General features: G+C 63.7%; 1 protein-coding gene across 7 annotated transcripts in view; it reads right to left on the reverse strand.

Annotated features, from left to right (window-relative positions):
* Nucleotides 1–24,534, reverse strand: part of LSP1 (lymphocyte specific protein 1) — a 40,644-nt gene extending 16,110 nt beyond the window's left edge. Inside the window, exon 1 of one of the 7 annotated variants that reach the window (XM_061407395.1) lies at nucleotides 24,291–24,534. In XM_061407395.1, the coding sequence (XP_061263379.1) occupies nucleotides 24,291–24,358 (68 nt within the window). In that variant the 5' untranslated portion in view covers nucleotides 24,359–24,534. Of the gene's footprint in view, nucleotides 1–1,283; nucleotides 2,291–5,775; nucleotides 6,010–7,653; nucleotides 7,845–7,991; nucleotides 8,060–10,937; nucleotides 11,535–24,290 lie in introns of those variants that run through there. The other 6 variants (XM_061407396.1, XM_061407397.1, XM_061407394.1 and 3 more) reach the window with 6 other exon arrangements.
* Nucleotides 24,535–24,845: the final 311 nt, after the last annotated feature.

Consider the following 24,845-nt stretch of genomic DNA (forward strand, 5'->3'; position numbering starts at 1 on the left):
GGTCTCCCCGGAGCTTCCTAGACAAAAGCCAGGCCCCTCCACAGCCCCAGCTCCAGGCCCACTCCCCCCCGCGGCAGCCGCAGGGGACCCCAGCCGTGCAAACCAGCCTCCCGCTCAGACCTCAGCGCCCCCCGCCCGCCTACCCCCGCGCCTCGAAGTGCCTTCGACTCCCCCCCTGAGCTCCAGGGAGCCCCTAATCCCCCACACCTGGCCCCATCACACGGCCAGCAGAGCCAGCCTCCCGCCCCAGGCCCTCGGCGGGGGCTGGGGGCCGCGTCCTGTCAGGGGGAAGAGCCTGGGTGATCCTGAGGATGGGGGGCCGGGGTCCAGGGGTCCTCCCTCCCGTGAGCACCCACAGTCCCCAGGCTGAGGGTGGGAGGCGAGCGGGGCCGGGCCCCCGGCCGTGGGATGGAGAGGTGTCCATAGACCCCTCCTGGAGGCGCTGGGGCTGGGGTGCTCCTCGGAGGGGCGAGACCAGCCATGGGCCCCCTGGCTGCTGCGCACACGCACCCATGGTGTGTTCGTGTGGGGCTGAATGTGTGTGCGTGGGCCCCGGTGGGGGGCTGAATGCACCAAGGTGGGGCCTCTCTCAGGCTGTAACTCCAGCCCCCTCCCCGAGCCTCAGGAACCCTTCGCCGGCACAGCTAAGTGCAGAGGCCACGCAGACTGCTCACCCACAGCCGGGCCATGTGTCCTGGCCACCAGGCCCCACGCCGCCCGTGCCCCATCCTGGTCCCAGGCCCGCCAGCACGACGGGCCTGTCTGCCACACACACACACGTGCACACACGGCAGGAAGGCACACAGTGGGTGCACGCACCTCCTCCTAAGCCGGACCCTCGGGCCCACGTGGGTCCCAGCACCCCACGCCGGGGTCCACGTGCCACAAGACCCAGGCCCAAGAACCAGGTGAGAGCCAGGTGGCAGGCCGGGCCCCCCAGCCCAGCCAGGGTGCCCCAGAGCATGTTTACTGTTCCCGCCATCGTCCTGACAACGGCCCTGGCCCGAGGCCAAGGCATGTTTTCTGAGAACTGCGCTCCTGAGAAGAGGCCCCTCCGAAGGTCAGCCCTGCTCCCGGCGGTCCGCACGTGACTCCCCAGCCCTCGGGCAGGGACAGACCGGGGGACGCAGGGCAGGGGGCTCGGGGGCTCCCCACAGCCCCTGCTGGGGGAGAGGCCGTGCTGCCCCGGGCCCTGACCCGTGGCGCGGGCCCCTTCCCTCCGGCCCCCCTCCCTCCACCCCAGGATGTGAGTCATGGGGCCCGGGCCCCTCCCATGACCTCACCCCCTCGCTGTTCCGCAGCTGGGCCGCATTCTGGGAACTGAGAGGGGGGCGGCTCTCCTGGGGTGGGGTGGGGGCCTCTGGCCTGGGAAGGCGCCCCCGGCCGGCGGCCCAGACCCCTTGGCACGCCAGGCGGAGCTGTCAGGATGCTGGCGCGGCCGCCCGTGGCCCTGGCTCGGCCCGCGCGCAGCTGCGAGGGATTTGGTGTTCCTGCACAAACGCAATTATCTCCTTCCTGCGTCTGCTCTGGCTCCGGGCGCGCCCAGGGCTCAGCCCCAGGGGCCGCGGAACGGGGCTCCGCTCCCCAGCCCGGTCACGCTCCACTAAGCAGCCTCGCCCCTCCAGGCGCATGAGCGTGTACAGGCCCCGTTCTCAGCGGGGGTCCCCAAGTCCAGCAGCTGCCCCCGCTGGCCACGTCCACCACCTTGGGGGCCCCTCCTCCCCTTCCTCCGAAGCCCCCTGGTCTCCACCAGGCTCCGGCGCTGCCAGGCCTGCTCTGGTCTCCCCGGCCTGCCTGGCGGCTCCAGAAGGCAGTCAAGCCTCGGTCCTGTCTCAGCTCTGCCCCCTGCAGGCAGCTCCTGTCTGCCCCCCACCTTCCGCCCATCTCTGGGCCCTAAAGCTCAGCTCAGAGTCCTGGGAAGGCCCAGGGGCTTAGCTGGGGGCCTGGGGCCCCGGGGCTCAAGGGACAATGGCCAGGCTGGGCCAGGCTGACGTGGGGGGCCTTTCCTTCTAGAGACCCGCAAAGTACCCGCCTGACCACTGTCCCCTGGACACCACGGGTGGGAATCCTGGGGAGCTGGGATGGTCAGCCTGTGTGCCTGTGACCACCAAGGCATCCGGTCCCGTCAAGTGACCCCCTTCCCCGGGCTTTCGTTCGCCCAGGTGGATGCCGCAGAGCAACTGGTGCCTCAAGTGACCGCAGAGCCCATGCGTGCAAGTGACAGAGGTGGAAGGACTCGGAGGCCACTCAGCCCGCTTCCAGGCTGGGGGGCTGCACGCGCCCCCAGCCAGATGGTCCAGAGGAGGGGCGGGGCCAGCCGGGGGGCTCGGGACGGGGCGGGAGGCTGGGCAGCACCTGCGCCCCATGACCCGAGGGGAGCCGCTCCCTGGGTGTAGCTCAGGGAGGGTCCGCGGGGGCCCAGGGTGCCGCGGCAGCGTGAGGGCTGAGCCCGGAGCACGCGGGAGCCCCGAGCACGTGGTGGCACACGGTGAGGGCGACTGCCCCGGTGGGGGCTGGCATGGAGCGGCGGGTCACTGGGCCCCCACCCTCCTGACCACCCTGGTGCGGGTCCAGCCCCTCCTGGCCCACCCCCCACCCCCAGCAGCACCTTCCTGGTGTGTCTGTGCTGCGCCTTAGACCTGGGAGGCACCCCACAGGGCCAGCCCCGAGCCCTGCTCAGGGACACTCAGCAGGTGGCCTTGCGCTTGGGTCTGGAGGATGAGAGCAGGGGTCTGAGAGCAGGCCCCGGAGGCTGAGGGAAAAGCAGAGATGGGGGGGGACGGGAGAGCTGAGTGGCCAGGCTGGGGCAGGGGGGTGGGGGTTGTGCCTGGGGGGCGGTGCCCTTGTCCCCTGGGGAGAGTCAGGTGAGCCCACAGCGGCACAGGCGGTGTCAGACCAGCATTTGGGAAGGAGGCCCAGCTGGGCTGCGAGGAAGGGGCAGACGTGGTGGGGAGCTGGCGGGTGGAAGGCGGAAGGACTACAAGGCAAAGGGGCAGGCGTCCAGAGGCCCCCGGAGGGGGGACGCGGGAACCCGGGAGGGGTCAGCCTGGGGGTCGCCAAGGCAGGCCTGGGGGCCTCCGGGATCTCAGAGAGACAGGGCAGTGGGGAGGGAGGCAGATGGGGTGCCCCGGCCTACCCGGGGATAAGCAGCCCCTACGGCGGCCGGAGGAACCAGAGAGCGATAAGCTGGGGGTGCCAAGCTCCTGGTGACCGCAGGCAGAGCCCCTCCTGCCACCCTCCCTCCGGCCCCGCCCGCCCCACGGGCACCTCCAGGGCCTGCTGTCCACAGCTGAGGCCCAGCTGGCAACACCAGCCGCCACTGGGGGCCTCGGGGTGCCCCCTCTGCTGGGGTGCAGGGTGCCAGCTCTTCCTGACTCTCCCCACGGCTGTGCCCCCAGCACTGGGGGGCAAGACCTGGAGCAGGACTCAGGGGCGGGGGGCCGCGGGGGGTCCAGGCAAGATTGAGTGCAGAGGCTAAGTTGTGGGCCCAGGGATACCGAGGGTTCCGAGCAGGGGACAGGAGGTGGGCAGCCTGTTGCCGCCCTTGGGGTGACCGGGGAGGCCTCAGGGGTGCGGAAGGTGGGCTGTTGCCCCCCCGGGGGGTGGGGAGGGCCCAGGCCGCCTCAGGAGGGGCAGCTGCCGGCCCCTGGGGAGGAGCTGTAACTCTGCCTCTCTGACCCTCCTCCCAAGCCAGACCCCAGGCCCAGTCTCCAGCTCCCCAGCTGTGAAAAGGGATGTTGACCCCACTTGGCAAGGTGAGAACTGAGGACAGCCCTGGCCAGGCGGGCCCAGCTCCCGCTCCTCACGGCTGGCACTATGGCAGACCCTGTCCCCAAGAAGGAGGCTGAAGTGCCCTCATGGGTCCGGGCTTCCCACCACGACCCCACCCACAGCATGTCCTCTTGGCCCCGTGGGCAGGTCACATCTGGGAAGCCTCCCTGGAGGAGGAGGCATCAGCTTGCAAACTAGCTTCCCCGCAGCCACAGAGAGAATGGCACCACAGAGGTGCAGACTGTGGGTGCGGGAGGGGCTGCCACGTCTCCAGGGCACCCAGCCTGCACCCCCGGTGTGTGGGGGGCACAGCTGCAACCTCTGGGAGCCCAAAGCTCACGGGAGAGAGGCCAGCCCTGCAGGGCTTCCACAGCACCCGAGGGCGGCCTAGGGACAGAGGCAGACGACCTGCCCTCCCCAGGACCTTGGCTGCCCCGCCTGAGGGAGTGGAGGGCCCTCTGCCCTGGGGACGAGGCCAGAGCAGTGTGTGGACTGGCCCCTTCCCCGCCAGCACCCCCAGCCCAGACGCCCCCCAGCACTGGCCCCTGTGGATGGGCCCCTTCCCCGCCAGCACCCCCAGTCCAGACGCCCCCCAGCACTGGCCCCCTCCCCCCACAGCGCCCCCGGTCCAGAGCCCACCCCAGCACTGGCCCCTCCCCTTGGGCACCGCTGCCTCTCAGAGCCCAGGTGGAGCCTCCCTGCCTGTCACCCTCCATCCTCCCGCAGGGGGCGGCACACGGTGGCCTTTCGCTTGGGGGACCCCTGGCTGCCTGCCCACCCGGAGCCCCCAAAGCCTCGGACCCCCTTCTGCATGACTTTCCAGCCAGCCCCTCGGGCAAACTAAGGAGGAGTCACCCCTGCCTTAGCCTTCCAGCCCCAGGGCCCCCCCAAGCCCAGTCCCCACCCCACGCCTCCTCTAGACCGTTACCCCACTGGCACCTGGGCCCCCTCTGCCGTCTCCAGGCAGGACGGCTCCACTGCCGAGGTCTCAGCAGACTCAGTGCCCACTTACAGCTGAAGATGGGGCAGGCGTGAGGCTGCAGGGCCTGTGGTCTCCCTGGGAAGGTGGGAGAGGGGACCACAGCTGCCCGGCACCGCCCCGGCCTCTCGCCCCGGCCGGGACCCCCAGACAACACCCCAGCATTTGCTACCTGCTCCATCACCTCCCTCCAGCCAGCGCAGCCCGCTCTCCCGGCCTGCCGGGGTCTCCCTCCCCCCTTCTATTTAGCCAGCACTCTGTTTAGTCAGGTGCTGGGGACCCAGCGATGGGTGAGATGCCCTCACTGCCCTTAGAGGACGCAGGAAAGCCCATGTTGGCCCCACAGCGTGGCTCCAGGGCCTCAGAAGAGGACCCCTGTTCTGAGCTTCATTTAGGGGGGCATCCTCTCGGATGAAGGACCCCGTGCCTGCACCCAGCCTGGAGGGACAAGGGGCCATGGTGGGAGGAGGCCCTTGGGAGGGGGCGGGTTAGCAAGTAGACAGTGGTGCCCGGGAGACACGACGGAGGTCGCGGCCAAGGGGCCTGCAGATGGGCGGGTGTGGGCCTCAGAGCTAGGACCCCCATGGCTCTGCCTCTGCCCGTCCATCCTCCCCAGAGCCCAGGGGGAGGCCCACCCCTCCCGGGGGACGCACAGTCCTGGTGCCTCCTGGGGGCTGCTCCCTGGTCCTCGCCCCTCCAGGAGAGCGCTGTGGGAGGGGCCTCTGTCCCCGTGGATGGGGCTCCCTGCTCCTGCCCCAGCCCCCCATCTGGAGCTGCTTGCCATTCCCGGGGGGTGGCTGCCTGGCTGCTGCCCACTGCCTGCGAGGCAGCAGTGCCAGAGGTGTAAGACCCCCGGCCCCAGACTCTGGACAAGACCCCGGCCCCCTCTTAATAGCCACTGCCCACTGTCCTGCTGCCTGAGGCTCCTGCCGTACTCTTCACCCCAGACCCGGGACCCACGCGGCTCCTGGGGGTCCGGGCTCTGATGCTGGCAGGTGGGGGCACCGCAGGTCAGGCCTACCCACCACATCACCGTCCCTAGAGCTGTCCAGGCAGGCCAGGCAGACTCCCACCAGCCACCCGGACACCCGAATGGTGAGGGTGTCCTGTCCTGATGGGAATCGGGCACCCCAGGTGCTCAGGCTCCCGTCGAAGGGTGTCTGTGACCTTCCCTGTGGGGGCTTCACCCACCCCTACAGCTTGGCCACACGTGACCCTGGAAGACCCTGCCAAGAGTGGGAAGTGGGCACTCGGGCCCTGAGCCTCCAGATGCCAGGCTTCCCCTCTGACCCCCAGGCCGGGCTCCCCGGCGCCCAGCCCGTCACCTCCCCTGGCTGCACGCCCTACCTCTCGTGATGCGCTCCGTGCCCAGCCTCCGTGCCACGGTGCTCCCACGCCTCTGCCCCTGTCGGCTCTCACCAGCCTGCCCGTCTGGGCTGGGGGTGCGCGGCAGGGCTGAGGCTGCTCCTTCCTCTGCCCCGCGCCCCGCACGCCTGGGTCCCTCCTTTCTCCTCCGAGTCACTGACCACAGCGCTGCAGGGGCCTGGCCCGGGGCCGAGGCAGCCCAGGAGACCTCCCCGGGCGCCCCCGCCCCACCCTTCAGTGAGTCGCCCTGCCCACCCCCACGCCTACACACCGCCTCGCCCGGGCCGACTTCCCGGGGGACGGGCCTGGGGGGCCGCCCGCCCGCCCAGCACCCCCACCGAGCAGCAGCTCCAGCTGCAGCCCCGGGACCGGCCCGGTCTCCTCCTGGTGCTGGACAGCCCTCCAGGAGAGCCGGACGCTCCCAAGCCAGCTGGGACTGCCTGGCACAGACCTCGGAGCGCTCACGAGGCCAGGCTTTGGCACGCTCCGGGACACGCGACCGGTGGCTGGCACCGGCTGGAGCCTCTGCCACCCCTCCCGTCTCCTGCTTGGTGCCACGGGTCCACCTCCCACTCCCCAACGCCCCCACACACGACTCTGCCCGCAGTCGATGCTAAAGGGGCTCATGTGCTCAGCAGAGTCCAGGGGTCTGCCTGTCGTTTAAACTCGGCTGCCCCCCTGGGGGGCAGGCACAGCCTGGCACGGGCCGCCTGTCTGTCTGCTTCCGGCTTGGCCCTCCCGCAGGGCCCTGGGGCCCCAAGCATGTGGAGCAGCGGGACCCTCGCTGTCTCTGCCACCAGAGCCTCTGCCCGGCCCCCAGCCCCTCCTTCAAAGGACACCTTGTCCCTGACCCCTCGGGGTGGGTCATTCAGGGGGTGGGGGGCTTTGCCACCGAACTGGCCCTAATGCTCGCTTTGCCCTGCCACCCCAGATTCGCGTCCTCTGACCCTGCAGACCCCATGGCCTGTGCCCCAGGGCAGGGACAAGACCCCACCTCCCTGAGCCTCAGACTCTCTGTCCACGTAGATGGGGGCCTGGAGCCAGCCTCCACCAGCCTGCAGGACCTGCCCTGGCCCTCTGCCCACCAAGGGCTCCGCCGGGATCTGGGGGCTCTGCCGGGATGGCCCCATTAGAGGGGCAAAGTGACCCCTCCACGGGGCAAGGAAACCGAGGCGCAGACTCACTGGGGCCCCCCATCCCGGGAGACACAGCCGGGGTCCCAACTCCACAGTCCCCATTCAGCACCCAGGCAGTCTCGCCCAAGGGCGGGAGGGGCCCCCGACCCCCACCCTCCGCACGGTGGGCTTTTCTCTGTGTGCTCCCCCACTCCCATCCTGCTCTCGCCGGCCTGCCCCGCCCGCCTTCCCGGCTGGCCAGGGCTGCCCCCACCTCCTGCACTCGCACACACACTGCCTGGCCCAGGGGTCCTGGGACCCCTCGAGCACCCCGTCTCCCGCCCCAAGCGGCCCCTCCTTTGCGGCCTCCCCGTCCTCTTGCTCACGGCCCTGTGCCCCCTGACCCCTCCTGTTCCCACTCACTCTCTGTCTTCACGGAGGTCCCGCTGCCCCCACCCTGCCTGGTCCATCTCTCCGCTCCTATCTGCTCCCGTCATCCAACAGGACAGGAGCCCTGGGACCGCAGGGCACACAGCGCCTGGCTGCAGCTTCCCCTCCATGGCCTCAGAACTGCCCCGCGTGTCGTGGGCAGCGGCCAGCCCTCACAGCCCCATGCCCTCGCCTTCCTGGGCGGACCAGAGTCTGTCCCCCTCAGTGGCTGCACGTGGCCAGGGCCCCAACACCCCACCGGTCCACAGGCCGCCTGGGGCTCTTATCCTGAACCGTCACCTACAGGGGGTCAGCCCCCCCCCCCCACCAACCTGCACTGAGCTGCTCCAAGCCCCAGGAGATGCCCCCAGGGTCCACATCCCATCTGGCCATCTCTGATACCCAGGAGCCATGAGGCGCTCTCCTGAGGCTCCCGGGGAGACGGGGTGCCAGCCCCAGGTGCCCGGCACGCTGGCCGCGCTCACTGGCTGCTCTGACCCCAGCTGGTCTGCAGGTCAGGGCTGGAGCCTGGCCTCAGCCTCGGCACTCTGGGCTCTGGCCCTGACTGCCTGCCCAGGGGCTGGGCTGCTCCATCCCCGTACCCCCTCCTGCTGGCTCACCAGGCTCCTGGGACAGGACTCGCTCTGAACGCCAGACCACCTGCAGCCGGAACAGCACCACCCCCCGGGCACCCAGCCCTGCCAGGGCAGGGGCCGCCCACCCCCAGACGCGGGGCCCTGAGTGGGCTTGAGGCAGCCCCGCCCCGCGCACGCTGTGGTTTGCAGGCCTGGCTTTTCCCAGTGCCCTCGGGCCAGCTCGGCAGGCAGTGGCCACATTCCCTGCCCTCTGGCCGCCCCTCAGGGCCTCCTGGGCCAGGCTTCCTCAGGCGGGAGAGCCGGGCGTGGGAATGACCGGCGCGTCCGAGACGGATGTGCGCTGAGCGCGGCGGACAGCCCGCCCCACGGGTCTCCCTGGGCAGACTGGGAGCCACCCGGCCCTGTATCAGCTCAGCCTTGCCTTACAAGGCCAGGCCCTGGATGGCTGCATGGCCCACAGGATGCCCTGAGTCCAAGAGTCCTCTGGAAGTGCATGGGCCCAGGGACCCTGGCTGTCCCTGACGGTCTACCGCATGGGCCAGGCCTGAGATGGGCCTGAGGCGGGCACTGAGACCCCCAGGGGCTGTTGGAGGGTTGGGGGTAACTCCCTGCCACCTGGGAAGGGGCAGAGCTTGGCATGGGCGCACAGCAGGGGAAGGGGGTGAGCCCCGGGGTCCCGGCCCCTCAGCCTGAAGCCTCCTGCTGGCTCTCTACACAGCCTCGCGGCCGCAGCCAGGACAAGGCAGGCTTCAATGAGGATCCGGGTGGATTCAGCTGCCCGGCACCCTGGCCGCAGCTGGCCCAGCACACCCTCCCAGCGCTCGTGACAGCGACGTCCGGGGCCCTCTGCGGCCCCGCCCCTTGCTCCCAGGCGTCCTGGGGGAGGGCCCAGGGTGACCCGCCTGGCGAGGCGGGTGGCTGCCCACTCGTGAGGGCACCTGTGGTGTCGCAGCCTCTGTGAGTCTGGTTCTGTCGCCCTCCAAAGGCGAGGGCCTGCCAGCCAGAAGCCTCTTAGGTTCGGAGTTGGGAGTGGCATCCACACGGGCATGCAGGTATCAGGGCCCACGTGCACTGGGTCAGGGCCTAGAGGGCATGCAGGCCTGTGCCATCGGCCGGGTGGACAGACTATCTCCGCCACCGTTCACAAGGGACCTCCCCGCCCCCCACGGCAGGCGTTCCCAGGGGGTTCAGAGGCAGGCTGCCCTCTGTCCCCGCCCCGGCCGGTCACCCACAGGCCCGCCTTCGCCGTCTAGGTCTGTGGGGCTCACACCCAGGCCTGCCTGTGCACTCGGCCCCGCTGCACCGTCCAAGCTCCAGCAGCACCTCCAGCGTGCCCCGGCATGCCTGGGGCAGCGACCTGGCACTGGGTTTGGGGCTGAAGCCAAAGCAACACCTGGATGACAGGTGTGCATACAGGCAGGCCCTGCCACGCCCCACCGCACTGGACAATGTCCCTCCTGGCCTGTTTCCCCACTTGTTACAGGCTTGTTACTGCTGGACCTCCAGGACCGACAGGCACCCCTTCACCCCCGGGCCGCAAGCTGGGCACAGGAGGACAGTGGCGACTCCTCCCAGCTGCCCAGGAGTCCTCCCCGAGACGCGCCTGAGGGGCCCCTGGTGAGTGGGACCAAGGAGGCCAGCAGAGCCAGCAACGGGCAGGTGTGAAGCCAGGGGCGGACCCTCGAGGGTCTGCCTGCTCGGCGAGCTCCGCTGGCACGCAAGCACTCTGCGTGGCCCCGACTCTGGCCTTGTGGCCCTCAGGCCCGGCCAGGAGGGATGGGGAGAGAGCCATGCCTGTGTCTGCAGAGACCCCGTGAGCCGGAGCGGGACGGGCCAGGGTTCCCGGCTCCACTCAGAGGCTGCGGAGCCCACCCGCACACCTCGCCCCTGCCCCATCCCAAGTCAGGGCCACAGTGGACCTGGGGTGCTGAGGAACACCCATGTCCCCAGGAGCGAGCAGTTTGCCCAGGGAGAACAGGCTGTCAGGAGGCGGGGAGCAGGCCAGCAGCCCTGTGGAAGCGGGAGGCCCTCCCTGCTCGGGAGAAGCAGAGGCGGGCTAGGTGGAGAAAGCCACGTTTCCCCGGCCTCGGTGCCTGGAAGGGTGGAGGAGGAGAAGGGCATTGTGGGCGGCTCACAGGGACGTGAGGCGAGGCCCCAGTGCTGCAGGGGCTCTGAGCCCACCCATGGCCCTTCGCTTCTGCTTGCTCTCCAGGACTCTGTGAGGCAGGCGCCGCGATGCCCCTACTGTGCAGAGCAGGAGACTGAGGCTCAGAGAGGGCAGGGCGCTGGCCCCAAGTCCACGGACACCGACCCGGCTTCCGCCTGTGGAGCCCGGACTCCAAGCGTGCACGCGGCCTGCGGTGCCTGCCCCCAGGGCAGGTGCGCCAGGGGCCGGCCAGGGCGGGGGATGTGGGGCCAAGTCCAGCTTCACCCTCTACAAAGTAAGGGGTGACCTGATGGTCCCCGGGGCCAGCAGGACCAGAGGAGGTGGGGGATGCCTCACTGGGGCCATGCTTGTCACCGGAGGGGGTGCGGAGCTGGTGGCAGGACACAGCGGCGGAGGAGACGGTGGGCAGGCGGGCGGGTGCCCACACACACGGGTCGGAGCCGCAGGCGCCCGGGGAGGCACCCGCGGGCACCCTGCCCTGCCCTCCACGCCCCGGCCTGGGCGGAGGGACCTACCTCAGGAGGCTCTCCCGGCCCTGTTTCCTAGAACTTCTCCTCAGGAGCGCAGAGCTGCTCATGATGCTGGTGGGTGCCCGGCTGCCCGGCGACCTGGCCTGACCCCCGCCCTGGGGCCAGAGGCTGCGGCTGCTTCTTCAGAGGCTGCTTCCCGCTGCCCTGGCTCCTCCTGCCCTGGGACCCTCTGCCCTCCTCTCTCTACCCACCCGACGCCCTTCTTGCTCTGTCTCTCCCTCTGTCTGGCCGGCTGGTCTCCAGCTCTGACACCCCCTCCCTGCTCCTCTCTCTGTCTGCAGGTCTGTGACCCTCCATCCGTCTGTCCTGGCCTTTCTGGCCCCTGGGGGTCACCTGGGTGGGCTGCCTGCTGGCTGCCCCAGGCACCCCGAATGGCCCTGTCTGCACGGCCTCATGGGCTCCGGGGCTCCAGGCCTCTCTCCTGCACCAGGACACTCAGCAGCTGCTTCACGTTGGTCCCCCGCAGCCCCCTTCTCCACCCGCCTCGGCCTCGTCCACCTCCATCCCCTGGCTCCTTCTGAGACTAGTAAAAATGTCAGAGGGAAACCCTCGCCACGCGGCAGCCTGGGGCCTGAGCAAGACCTGGGAGGCCTGTGCTGGGCAGGCGGCCGCCCCCCGCCTCCTGGTGCCCCCTCCTGCCCTCGCCCCCCTGCCAGCCGCCCCCCGCCTCCTGGGGCCCCCTGCCCCTGTGCCCCGGCCCCCATCCTCGCCCACCTCTCGGGGCCTGGCCCTGGCCTTCTGCTCCCTGCCCTCGCCCCCCGCCCGGCCGTCCCAGGCCAGGCCCCGCCGCCTCCTGCTCGATGCCCTCCGGCCCCCTGGCCCCACAGCCTCCTCTCTCCCCACTGGTGTCTCTCAATCTCTGTCTCCCTCCCTCCTCCCCCTCCCTCCTCCCGTCCATCCTCCCTACCCTCCTCCTGTCCCTCCCCGGTCTCCATGTTCCCTTTGCTTCTTCCCAGCCCTCTGCTCCTGTTATCACCTCGAGGGGCAGGCCAGGGCACCCCAGGAATGCCGTCGGCTCCCCGGTAGGGAGGCTGCTGCCCACCCCTGCCTCTGACAGACGGCCCCAGGCGGCTCAGGGCACCGAGGCTCCTGAGGCCACTGCAGGCTCGCCCGTCGGGGCGGGACAGCCGTGCTCCCCACCAGTGGCCAGTGGCACGAGGTCAGCGCGGTGGCCTGGCCGGCAGCCCCCCTTGCCCCCCGGGCTCTGGCCGAGGCCCCAGGAGCAGCAGCCCAGCCCACTGTTCCTCCGGTTGGGCTGAGGCGCCCCTGGTGACTCACTGCGGAGCGCAGCGGGCAACTGGCCTGACCGGGGAGGGCCCAACCCAGCTCGCCCTCTGGGAGTCACCGAGGGCCAGCTCCGGGCCGGGCCGCCTCGTATCCAGCAGCTCCCTGGGCTCACCCACGCCCTCGACCACCCTGAGAAGCAGATGCCACCGTAGACCCGTGCCCCAGGTGGGAAGACCAAGGCTCAGACTGGTACCTGAGGTCAGGGCCCAGCAGAGCCAGAACCAAGCCCACCGGGAGCCTGCCAGCCACCCCAGCGCCACTCCACGGCCTCTGCCTCCCTAACTTGTCTGATCTCTGGTTGCACCGGGCTGCTGGGGCTGGGAGCTCCTGCGGATGTGCGAGGGGACGAAGAGTAAGGTTGGGATCAGACCAAAGAGTGGGTGGACGTGGGGTGAATCCCCGTGTGTTGGAGGAAGCAGCAGCCTTCGGAGAGACTCCACGTGGGCCACGGGTCCTCGGTAACCCGGTGTGGTGCTGGCCGCTGGAGACTTTGCGGTGGGCCCTCGGGCTCAGACCGGCCCCCACGCATCAGGCTGCGTCCTGTGACCCACCGCCTCCCTTGCACAAGCCAGGAGGGGCTGGAGACTGTGCGGGGTGTGCTGTAGAGGCCGCTGTGCCCACTGTGCGTCCCAGCCCCCAGCCAGAGATGCAGAGACCCCCAGATGCTGGTGGGGCGAGGAGGAAGGGGGAGAGGGCGACGGCAGGGCTGGGCTGCGGGCTGAGCCAGATCACCCCGGGAAAGGAAGCTTGCGTTTTGTTCCCATCTCAACTGGCCATATCCTCCTTGCCCCCTGCTCTTAGTTCTGGAATCCCAGCCACAGCCAGCCAGGAATGAAATGTGCCAAAGCATATTTCGGTTCAAAAGAAGGAAAAATATTTCCACAGGGGAAAGGGCTGCCTTGGGGTGGTGGGAGTTTCCTGTCCCTGAAACTTAAATAGAATTGCACAATTACTTATTGGACTGATGGGTGGGAGGGATTAATAGCAAGAGCAGAACTTGAAATGCCGCGGCGAGGGCTCACAGTTTCACAACCAGGGCGTGTCCCAACAGGAACCACAGGGCAGAGCACCTGACGTCAGCTTCGCCGCTTCTCTCCATCCATCCGTCCGTCCCCCTGTCCATGTGTCCTCCGTCCATCATCCTTCCATCCATCCATCCTCCACCATCTATCATCCATCCATCATCTACCTATTCATCTGTCCATCCATCTTCCATTCAACATCAACCCATCCATACTCAATCCATCCATCACCTATCCATCCATGCCCCATAAGTCCATCCATCCATGTACTTAAAGGTCTTAATGTAAACATGTAAAACCCTTAAAAGAAGCATTTAGCTGGTATCCCTCCATTCTGAACAAAATAACTGCTGAGCATATGTCAATTACTATTATCCATGCGTTCACCAATTTGTATATCCGTTTGCCCTGGTACCCAGCTGGTGAACTATTTGCTATTCTGTTATACATCCTTCTCTCTCTCTAAACATTCTATTGCACTTACATTCATTTAATATCAGTATTTCGCTATCTTTCCCATTCGTAGCTCCATTTATATATCTGCCTATCCATCCATCCGTATGCCCACCCACCCTCCCACCTAGCAAGTCCTCATCCACTCGTGCATGAGAACATATGTGTTTGTCCTCTCGTGTACGTATTTGGGCTTCCCTGGTGGCACAGTGGTAAAGAACCCACCTGCCAGTACAGGAGATGCAGGAGGTGTGCATTCAGTCCCTGGATCTGGATGATCCCCTGGAGTAGGAACTGTCAACCTACCCCAGCATTCTTGCCTGGAAAACCCCATGGGCAGAGGAGCCTGGTGGGCTACAGTCCATCAGGGTTGCAAAGAACTGGACACAACTGAGCGACCGAGTATGCACCCACACACACGCATATTTATCCATTATTTTCCCCATCAGTGTCCGACTCTGCGACCCCATGAATCGCAGCACGCCAGGCCTCCCTGTCCATCGTCAACTCCCGGAGTTTACCCAAACTCATGTCCATCGAGTCGGTGATGCCGTCCAGCCATCTCATGCTCTGTCATCCCCTTCTCTTGCCTTCAATCTTTCCCTGCATCAGGGTCTTCTAATGAGTCTTCTCTTTGCATCAGGTGGCCAAAGTACTGGAGTTTCAGCTTCAGCATCAGTCCTTCCAATGAACACCCAGGACTGATCTCCTTCAGAATGCAGTGGTTGGATCAAAAGCATCAATTCTTCGGCGCTCAGCTTTCTTCAAAGTCCAACTCTCACATCCATACATGACCACTAGAAAAACCATAGCCTTGACTATACGGACCTTTGTTGGCAAAGTAATATCTCTACTTTTCAATATGTTATCTAGGTTGGTCATAACTTTCCTTCCAAGGAGCAAGTGTCTTTTAATTTTGTGGCTGCAATCACCATCTGCAGTGATTTTGGAGCCCCCAAAAATTAAGTCTGCCACTGTTTCCACTGTTTCCCCATCTATTTCCCATGAAGTGATGGGACCAGATGCCATGAACTTCGTTTTCTGAATGCTGAGCTTTAAGCCAAACTTTTCACTCTCCTCTTTCACTTTCATCAAGAGGCTCTTTAGTTCCTCTTCACTTTCTGCCATAAGGGTGGTGTCATCTGCGTATCTGAGGTTATTGATATTTCTTCCAGCAATCCTGATTCCAGCCTGTGATTTGTCAACCTCAGCATTTTGCATGATATACTCTGCCTATCATGTATGGATATGAAAGTTGGACCATAAAGAAAGCTGAGTGCAGAAGAATTGATGCTTTTGAACTGTGGTGTTGGAGAAGACTCTTGAGAGTCCCTTGGACTATAAGGAGAGCCAACGAGTCAATCCTAAAGGACACCAGTCCTGAATATTTATTGAAAGGGCTGATGCTGAAGCTGAAACTCCAATACTTTGGCCACCTGATGCGAAGAGCCAACTCATTAGAAAAGACCCTGATGCTGGGAAAGATTGAAGGCAGGAGGAGAAGGGGACAACAGAGAATGAGATGGTTGGATGGCATCACTGACTCAACGGACATGAGTTTGAGTAAATTCCAGGAATTGGTGATGGACAGGGAAGCCTGGCATGCTGCAGTCGATGGGGTCGAAAAGAGTCGGACACGACTGAGTGACTGAACTGAATTGAATAAGTTAAATAAGTAGGGTGACGATAAACAGCCTTAACATACTTCTTTCCCAATTTTGAATCAATCAGCTGTTCCATGTAAGGTTCTAACTGTTGTTTCTTGACCTGCACACAGGTTTCTCAGGAGATAAATGAGGGGGTCTGGTGTTCCCATCTCTTTAAGGATTTTCCAGTTGGTTGTGATCTACACAGTTAAAGGCTTTTTTGTAGTCAATGAAGCAGAAGTAGATGTTCTTATGGAATTCCTTGCTTTCTCTATGATCCAACAGGTAGCAATTTGATTTCTGGTTCCTCTGCCATTTCTAAACCCAGCTTTTAGATCTGGAAGTTCTCAGTACACGTAATGCTCAGCCCTAGCTTGAAAGGTTTTGAGCGTGACCTCACTGTCATGGAAATGAGTGCGGTTGTCCAGTAGTTCGAGCATTCTTTGGCATTGTCCTTCTTTGGGACTAGAATGAAAACTGACCTTTCCAGTCCTGTGGCCGCTGCTGAGCGTTTCAAATTTGATGGCATATTGAGTGCAGCACTTTAACAACACCATCTTTTAGGATTTGAAACAGTTCAACTGGAATTCCATCACCTCCACTAGCTTCGTTCGTAGTGATGATTCCTAAGGCCCGCTTGACTTCACACTCCAGGATGTCTGACTCTAGGTAAGTGATCACACCATCGTGATTATCTGAGTCGTTAAGAACTTTTTTGTACAGTTTTTCTGTGCATCCTTGCCACCTCTTCTTAATATCTTCTGCTTCTGTCAGGGCCATACCATTCTGTCCTTTATTGAGCCCATCTTTGCATGAAATGTTCCCTTGGTATCTCTAATTTTCTTGAGGAGATCTCCAGTCTTTCCCATTCTGTTGTTTTCCTCTATTTCTTTGTACTGATCACTGAAGAAGGCTTTCTTATCTCCTTGCTATTCTTTGGAACTCCGCATTCAGATGGGTATATCTTTCCTTTCCTCCTTTGCCTTTAGCTTCTCTTCTTTTCTCAGCTATTTGTAAGGCGTCCTCAGATTACCATTTGCCTTCTTGGATTTCTGTTTCTTTGGGATGATTTTGGTCACCACCTCCTGTACAATGTTATGAACCTCTGTCCATAGTTCTTTAGGCACTCGGTCTATCAGATCTAATCCCTTGAATCTATTTGTCACTTCCACTGTGTAATCATAAGGGATTTGGTTTAGGTCAATCCTGAATGACCTATTGGTCATAGCTGCATGGCTTACTTTCTTCAATTTAAGCCTGAATTTTGCAGTAAGGAGCTAATGATCTGAGCTTCAGTTAACTTGAGGTCTTGTTTTGCTGACTGTAGAGAACGTCTCCATTTTTGGCTGCAAAGAATATGACCAATCTGATTTTGGTATCGACCATTTGGTGATATCCATGTGTAGAATTGTCTCTTGCGTTGTTGGAAAAGGGTGTTTGCTATGACCAGTGTATTCTTTTGACAAAATTCTGTTAGCCTTTGCCCTGCTTTATTTTGTACTTGAAGATCAAACCTGCCTGTTAGTCCGTGTATCTTTTGGCTTCCTACTTTTGCATTCCAATCCCCTGTAAAGAAAAGGACATCTTTTCTTGGTGTCAGTGCTAACTGGTCAACTTCAGCTTCTTCAGCATCAGTGGTTGGGGCATAGATGTGGTTGGGGCATAGATGTGGTTAGGGCATAGTGTGATGTTGAATGGTTTGCCTTGGAAATGAACCAAGATCATTCTGTCATTTTTGAAATTGCACCCAAGTACTGCATTTCAGACTTTTTTGTTGACCATGAGGGCTACTCCATTTCTTCTAGAGATTCTTGCCCACAGTAGTAAACCTAACGGTCATTTGAATTAAATTTGCCACTCATAAAAATCTACCAGTTGTGTATATCCATCTGCATTTATCTGTCCAGTTATTTATCTATAACGTTACATTTATTTACCCATACACTAATGCCATTCCTACGTCTATCTGCAAACTCATCCACCCATCATCTATCTACCTATCCATTCATTCACACATCTATCCACACACTCATCCACCCACCATCTACCCATCCATCCACCCATAATTTACCCATCCATTTAATCAACTTCCATCTCCCCACCTATTCATTCATCCATCCACCCACCCATGATCAATCCATCTTTACATCCAGCTATCCAGCCATCTACCTACCCACCAATCAATCCACACATCATCCATCCATCCAGACATCCCTCCGTTCATGCATTTATCAGTCTACTCATTCGCTCATCCATCCATCCATCCGTCCATCCATCCATCCATCCATCCATCCATCCACCCACCCATCCAACTGTTCTCTCATCCATAAATCACTTATTCCTTCTCTCCGTCCCCTCATTCACCCATCGTCCACATGTCCATTCATCCCACCATCCCTCCTCTCGACATCCATCTATCCACCCACTCTTCATCCACTCATCCAACCACCATCCAGCCAGCCAGCCAGCCCACCATTCTGCACCCGTTCATCCACCCACCCATTTACCCAACCCCCACTCATCCACTCAGCCGTTCATTCATCCATTAACCTATTCACTCATCCGTCCGTCCATCTGTCCTTCCATCCACCTATTCACTCATCATCTGCTTACCCATCATCCATTTATTCATCCACCCCTCATCCTTCCATCCACCCATTCACTCATCCATTCACTTATCCATCCATCCATCTACCCACCTACCCACCACTTATCTATCCACCCATCCATCCACACCTCTATCCTTTTACCCACCACCCATCCATGTACTCCTCACTCATCCATCCATCCCTCTGTCCACCTATTATCCATCTATTCATCCATCCACCAGCTAGTGGTTCCTACTTCCTATTATCCATCTATGCACCCATCCATCTGCCCATCCCTCCACACCTCTATCCTTTTACCCACAAGCCATCCATCTACTCCTCACTCATCCATCCATCTCTCCGTCCACCTATTATCCATCTATTCATCCATCCACCAGCTAGTTGTTCCTGCTTCCTACCTTTCTTTTCATTTATACTTTTCTCTTGTTGAGTCTTTTTATCCTTTTTTCTTTCTTCTGTGACTAAGACGTGGTTCATAAACTTGTGGCTATAGAAGATAAAGGCGCATACCCTCTCCCCAGTAAGGTTAGTGCCACAACAGAACTTAAATAGGGACTGGGGAGGGAGGGATCTGTCCTCTTGTTTAGACATTCTCACACACACACGCACGCACACACACGCACGCTTACAGAGCTGTGTCTCAGTGAAAGGTGCGTCGGGGACTTCCCTGGTGCTCCAGGGGTTAAGATTCCGCCTTGCAGTGCGGGGGTCACGGGTCCAGGGACTAAGATCCCACATGCTGCAGAGTAACTAAGTCCACACTGCAGCTACTGAGCCCCAGGCCCCGGAGCCCATGTGCTGCCTGGGGAGTCCGTGTGCCAGAACGAAAGATTCACATGATCACTGAAGATCCTGCGTGCTGCCACTAAGCCCAGTAAAGCCAGATCAGTGAACTTTTTTAAAAAAAGATGTACCAGACAGTGAGAGTCCGTGAGGGATGGAGTGTGAAGGGGGGTCAGGGCTGGTGGTCTCAGTGGCAGTGGCCCCTGGGTGACTGCGGTGCAGCAGTGTTCCTGGGAGCTCATCTCTCATGTGTGCCTCAGTTCAGCAAGGGCAGAGGGGCCCGCGTGCTGTGGTGGGAATCCCGTGAGGCTGGGCTTTGGGGAGGGGCTGGGACCAGGAGAAAGGCCCGCGCCCTTTCCAGATCCCGCTAGAACCAACTGGCTGGATCCATCTGTCCCAAGTCCCACTTCTGTTTTAAAGAGGAGAGGGTGCGTGGGCAGCCTTGGGACCCAGAAGGGAAGCCGTCTGCAGAGCAGGTCCTCTCCCGGAGGGGCACAGACCCCTTTGGAGTGAGGGGCTGTGTTTTCCCCCAGGGGACGGAAAGGAGCAGCGTCTGAGGCCCCACCTCCCAGGCACAGGGTCAGGCAGCGACCCTCCCAGTCTTCACTCACCCGGGGGACAGTGGGGAGGCTGAGGCTGCACCCCCCCAACTCCCTGCCAGCTCTGCCTGCTGACCACTGTGTCCTCCCACCCCCGGCTCTGGCCCTGCTCCAGGCTCCTGCGGGGCGAGGCGCACCCAGCTCCCAGGTTCCCAGACAGCCGCTCCCCACCAGCCAGGGGACCAGACAGTGCTCCCTCCTCCACCCACCCGCTCCCACCTTCCTGGCTCAGAGGCAGGGAGCTGACAGACGGGCCTGACCCCAGGAAAGGGCCAGGGCTTTCCTCTCCCATCACCCCCCACCCCTTATCTGCCTGTGTCTGGCACTGCAGGGCCGTGCTGGCCGGTGAGGAGGCCGATTTTCCCCATCCCCTTATCTCCTGTAAACTCCACACCCTCACAGGCCGGCCCAGCCCCCTCCCTGCAGGCTCGCGTGTGTGAGGGGAGGTGTGAGGGGCTTCCCTCTGGCTGAGCTTTCCCAGGGCCTGCACCCCGCCTGTGCCTTCCCTGCTGGATCTCCACTCATCATGGCATCGAGTCTGACTCGGGCTTGGGGAGGTTTGGGAACTGCCCTCACTGGTGGCCTTGTGGCCCAGGCCCCCTCCCCACCCACTTCTCCAAGAAGGCCTTGAGCAGCCAGTGGAAAGAGGACCCCGAGATGCACAGGGCTGGGGCTGGGCCTGGGGGAGAAGCTGTGGGCACCTCTCCAGGGGGCCCTGGAGAGGACCTGCTCTCCCTGCCGGTGCTGAACCCCATCTCTGCTTTGGGGGTGGACCCCAGGGTGTCTTCTGAATTGTGCTGTATTTGGGGTGGCTCTCCACGTCCCAGAAAACTCAGGAGGCACCAGTGTGCAGGATTTCTGAGGGCCTCTGAGGGCATCCCAGCCAGCTCTGGGTCCCCCTGACTCCTCACTGGATCTCAGGGGGCCTGGACCCCGGCAGGAAAGCAGATGCTCAGAGCTGGTGCCCAGATGCCCTCCAGCAGTGGGTGCAGCCCTCAAGCCTCAGCTCTGCCTGTGGAAAGTGGGCCCTGGCACTGGCCTGCCTGGCTGGGCAATGAGCATCCTGGTTTCCAGTGCTCAACGAGGCCGGTTCAGGGTGTGAGTGAAGACTGTGCCCTTGAGGAAACTGAGACCTCGGGGTGGGGTGCAGTCACCCCAGAAAGTCCCAGGCCAGGTGCAGCAGTTGGTGCCATCTGCCCTGGGGTTTGGGGCCCACCCAGCCCCTGCCCTGGGTCAGAACCCAGGAAGGCAAAGGCAACGCTCAGGGCTGGCCCGGGGGGCTTCTTGCCGCTGCCCGGGGGGCTGGCCCTCGCTCTGGGCCCTGCGAGGGGTGCTGCGGCAGAGGCGGGCTGGGGTGGGGGGCGTGGGGGGAGGCCAGCTCCGCTTTGACCCACGGTACCCCTCTGGCAGGGGCCGCCAATCCTGGCCCCAAGACCCCCCTGGTTCTGCCCTTGCGGCTCCAGGATTGTTCTCTGAGGAGGCAGATGGGGACCAGGAAGGGGGTGGGGAGGCAGGGAAGGGTTTCCGGCTTCCCAAGTCTGCAGGGTGGGCCCTGCAGTGACTTCCCCAAGTGTGTGAGAAGGTCCTCTCCCTCCCCCGCACCGAGGAGGGGATGTGAAGGGTCCAGATGGAGGCGGGAGGAGGCGCAGAAGGAAGGCATCCATCATCTGCGCTGAGCTCAGCCTTCCCACTCCCCTGGGAAATTTCCGGGCGCCCGAGACCCCTGACCTGGGGGAGGAGGAGATGAGGCCCACCTGGGGGTCCTGAGGCCTGACCCAGCTCTGACTGCCGCCCCCGGATCTGGGCCGGAGGCCGGGAGAGGAGCCCCAGTGTGTGGCCCCCATCCCTCCGCCCCATCAGCCCGCGCAGTTGAGGGGGGCCGTCCGCCTTCCTGAGCGGGCTTTGGCGCCACTCGCTGCTCCAGGCCGTGTACCCAACTGTATCAGGTGGTGCTGGGCCTGCCGGGAGGGCAAGTGGGTGACAGGGACAGTCGTGGGATGCCTGGGGGTCCCCACCCAGGGCCTCTCCGGTGCCACGGGCCCCTCCCACCCTGGCTCCCTTGGCCGGACGGACATGTCCGAGGCCTCCGGGCCAGCTCGGCCCTTCCTCCACTGCACGCTGCCTCATGGGGACCAGCGGCCTTTGTCCTGCAGATCCTGCAGTGCAGAGGGCAGGCTCGACAGGGCCTGTAGAGACAGATGGCCCAGAGAGGGGGCCTGCAGGCTGTCCCCCCGCCACCCATCTGCCCCCTGAGCTGGGCACACGGAGCAGTGAGGGGGCAGCGTCACCTGGGTGGGGGTCACACCCTATCTGGAGGGGGACAGTGGCCTGGGGGTCAGGGACACACCCGCTCACCCTATCCCAGCCCTGCCCGAGGAGGGGACAGACCCAAGCTCTACGTGGGCCCCCACTGTGGGCAGTGGCGGATGCAAAGGGAACCTGGGGTAGGGGCCACCCAGGGAGGGGAGCTCAGAGGAAACTTTGGAAGCCTGGAGAGGGAGTGAGGCTGCCAGGGAGGTTGAGGAGGGTCCTGTTCAAAGGACCCTGTTCAAAAAATCCCTGCAATGATTCCGGCACCTTCCAGAATGCGGAAGGGCTGGGAAGGCCAGGCTGTGGGGCAGTGAGGGCCGTGCAACTGGGGCAGCAAGTGGCCACCCCGGGGTATGGATCATGCTGCTCCGTGGCACACGGTTCCACCGGTGGAAGGACGTGGTCCCATGGCTTGTGGACAAAGAGCGTGGCCAGGGAAGGGGCAGGGGTCTGCAGGCCACCCTGTGTCCCAGCCAATAGGGGAGGCGCAGGGCTGCAGCTGGGGGATGCGGGGGAGGTGGGGAGGGGCCCGGGATGCTGCCTGCGGGTGGCGGCAGGCACAGGGAGGACCAGCGTGCTCCGGCCTGGCCTCGGGGAGGGCTCCCAGGTGTCTGGGGTGGTTTGAGGCAGCCGGTCTCGTGCTAGAGCAGTCTGAGGGGACGGCTTGCCCTGGACCCACCGACCTGATGGCTCTGCTGTGGGCGGCCAGTGGGGGCTGGGAGACAGACCTTGGCCATCTCTGAGCTCTGCTCTCTGTCCCAGCAGACCCTGGCCCTCCGGGGGGCTCCCGGGAGGGGCTTCCCAGCTGCAGGTCCCCTGCCTAGGCGTCGGGGACTTCTCTGTCACCACAGACAGAAAAATCCCCGCTTCCCTTCGTCACCTTGTGAAGCGAGAACCGCCCCTCCCACCCCCCCACCCTGGGTCTCAGTTTCATTCTGAAAGGTCAGGACGTGCACCGTGCCAGGGGGTGGATGTTGGGGGCACCCAGCTCCTGGGCAGGGGGTGTCTCTGGACTGGTCCTCCCTCCAAGCGCCCGACAGACCCCGAGCCCCAGGGACAGGCCCCGGCAAGCCGCCCAGCCCGGGGCTAGTGGCCATTGCCTCCGTTGCCCCCTCTCCTCCGCGTGTGCGACAGCTGAGGAGAGGGGTCAAGGATGGGGCCAAGAAGTGGGCAGGCCCCTGCCAGGCCGCACAAGTCGTGCCCTTCTATGGGCATGCGGCGGCCGGAGGCGCATGGGAGCCCGGGCCGGGTGGCGTTGACGTGAAGAGCCGTTCCCGAGCGAGGACACAGCTGTTCCCATCACCTGCTCCATGCGGCGTGCTGGCCCCGCAGGAGGACGGGCTGCCTCCTTGGGGCACCAAGCCTGGGTCATGCCTCTCTCCCCTCCTCTATGGCAAGCGGCGGGTCCTGCTCGGCATCCCCTGGCTACCCTGACAGCCCAGGGCTGGCAGGTGCGCCCTGACCCCCCCAGACCCCAGCTGCCCCTGCCCCCCAGGACTCAGCCCCACGCCCCCACCCAGGGCTCCCCTGGAACTCGGCCGGGAGGAGACACCCTCGCACCGCCTCCACCTGCCTGTGCGTGCGCCTCACCATCAGCTCCAGCATCCCTTCCTCCTCAATAAATGCATCATCGTAGAACCGGGTACCACTGCCTCCAGCCTCCCATGGGAGAGCTGGGGGCAGCATCCACTCTGCAAGGAAGCCCTGCGGCCGCGGGGAGCCCAGCCTATGGTGGCTTGGCCAGCGGGGGTCCTAGTGGGCCGGCTGGCTCTCCCTTCGCCCACCCCCCGCAGTGGCTCTGGAGCAAGTCGGGGGTGGCTGGTCAGGTCCACTTCAGTCCTGTGGCTTTGAGCGTCTCACCCCTTCCCTCTGCTCCTTCCTTTCTGCCATCCTCCCGCTGGGCCCGTGGTCTCTCTCCACATGGCTGCCCACGCCTCAACCATTTGTCCGCCCACAAGCCCTGGCCACTCCTGTGTGCAGCCCCTGCACCCTAGGACAGTCAGACCCCCACAGCCAGGGACCCTGCCTACCCCCATCTCAGGTGGGGGTGCTCCACAGAGCCCGAAGGCCTCCTGCAGATGCCTGGGTCGCCAGCGTCCCTTCCCATCTCAGGCTGTGCCCACGCACAGCCCACCCAAAGCCCCGCCTGCCGGACACTCAGACACGGCAGTGCTCTCTGCCTCCTCACCCCCAGCGGAGCAGGGCGGCCTGGGAGAGGGCCTGGTCAGACTCCCAGCACAGGCTTCGAGGCTCCCGAGGCTGAGCACCCCCTCTTGGCCAGGCCTCCTGGACAGGACCCACCCCACCTCCTGCCCTCACAGTCTCCACCCTGCCTGCCCTAGGCCCGGGCTCTTCCCTGGGCGTCCAGCCCGCCTGGAGCCCGGTTCGCATCCCGCTGGCGGGTGGGTGAACCCCCCTTTCCCAGCGAGGCCCAGCTGCAGCATTAGACGGAAGAGGCATCTAGCTGCCCGGGCGGGGTGGGGACAGGGACCCAGGAAGACGCCCTGCAGCCTGTGAGCCGCATCCGGACCCGCGGTGCCACAGACCTCGGGTTAAGCGCAGCCCCACAACATGCAGATGCAAAGGCTTGTGCGGGCCTGGGCGTGTGTGTGGCCCGGCCGGGCCTTACCCTGTGTCTTCTTCCGCCAGCAGCTCCCGCTGCTCCTCGGAGCCGGGGTGGCCGGGAGCCTCCGCCATCGGTCCTCACTGTGCGTGTGAGCTGCAGCTCTGGGCGCTTCCTGGGGCGGCCGCCCTGGAGCCCCCACCCCCAGCCAGGTTTCACTTCCCCCTTCCGGCTGCAGGTTGAGGTTTGGAGCGCATCGGGGCTGGGGTTGGGGTGTTGTTTTCTAATCTGTTGCTGCAAGAGGAGAAGAGAAAAAAAACACGAGTCACCAGGAAGCGTTAAGCAAGTTGCAGGGGCCTGGAGGGCCCGGAGGCGGAGGTGAGGCTCAGGTGCAGGGTGTGGGGGCTGGGACCCCGCACGGGAACCCCCCACCCCCCCGCAGTCCCGGCCTCGAAGTCCACCTCTGCACGGCTGCTGTTCCCAGGCAGAGGGCAGGGCCTGGTCCCGAAGCCTCCACGTGAAGCCTGCTGACCTCCCCGGGTGGCATCTCCTGGGTGCACGCCCAGAGCATGGTCCCCTTTCCTGAGCCTTGGGCCATCAGCTGGCTCACCCCTCGTTCCC

This window comes from Bos javanicus, chromosome 29 (genome assembly GCF_032452875.1).
Source record: "Bos javanicus breed banteng chromosome 29, ARS-OSU_banteng_1.0, whole genome shotgun sequence".
Taxonomy (NCBI): domain Eukaryota; kingdom Metazoa; phylum Chordata; class Mammalia; order Artiodactyla; family Bovidae; genus Bos; species Bos javanicus.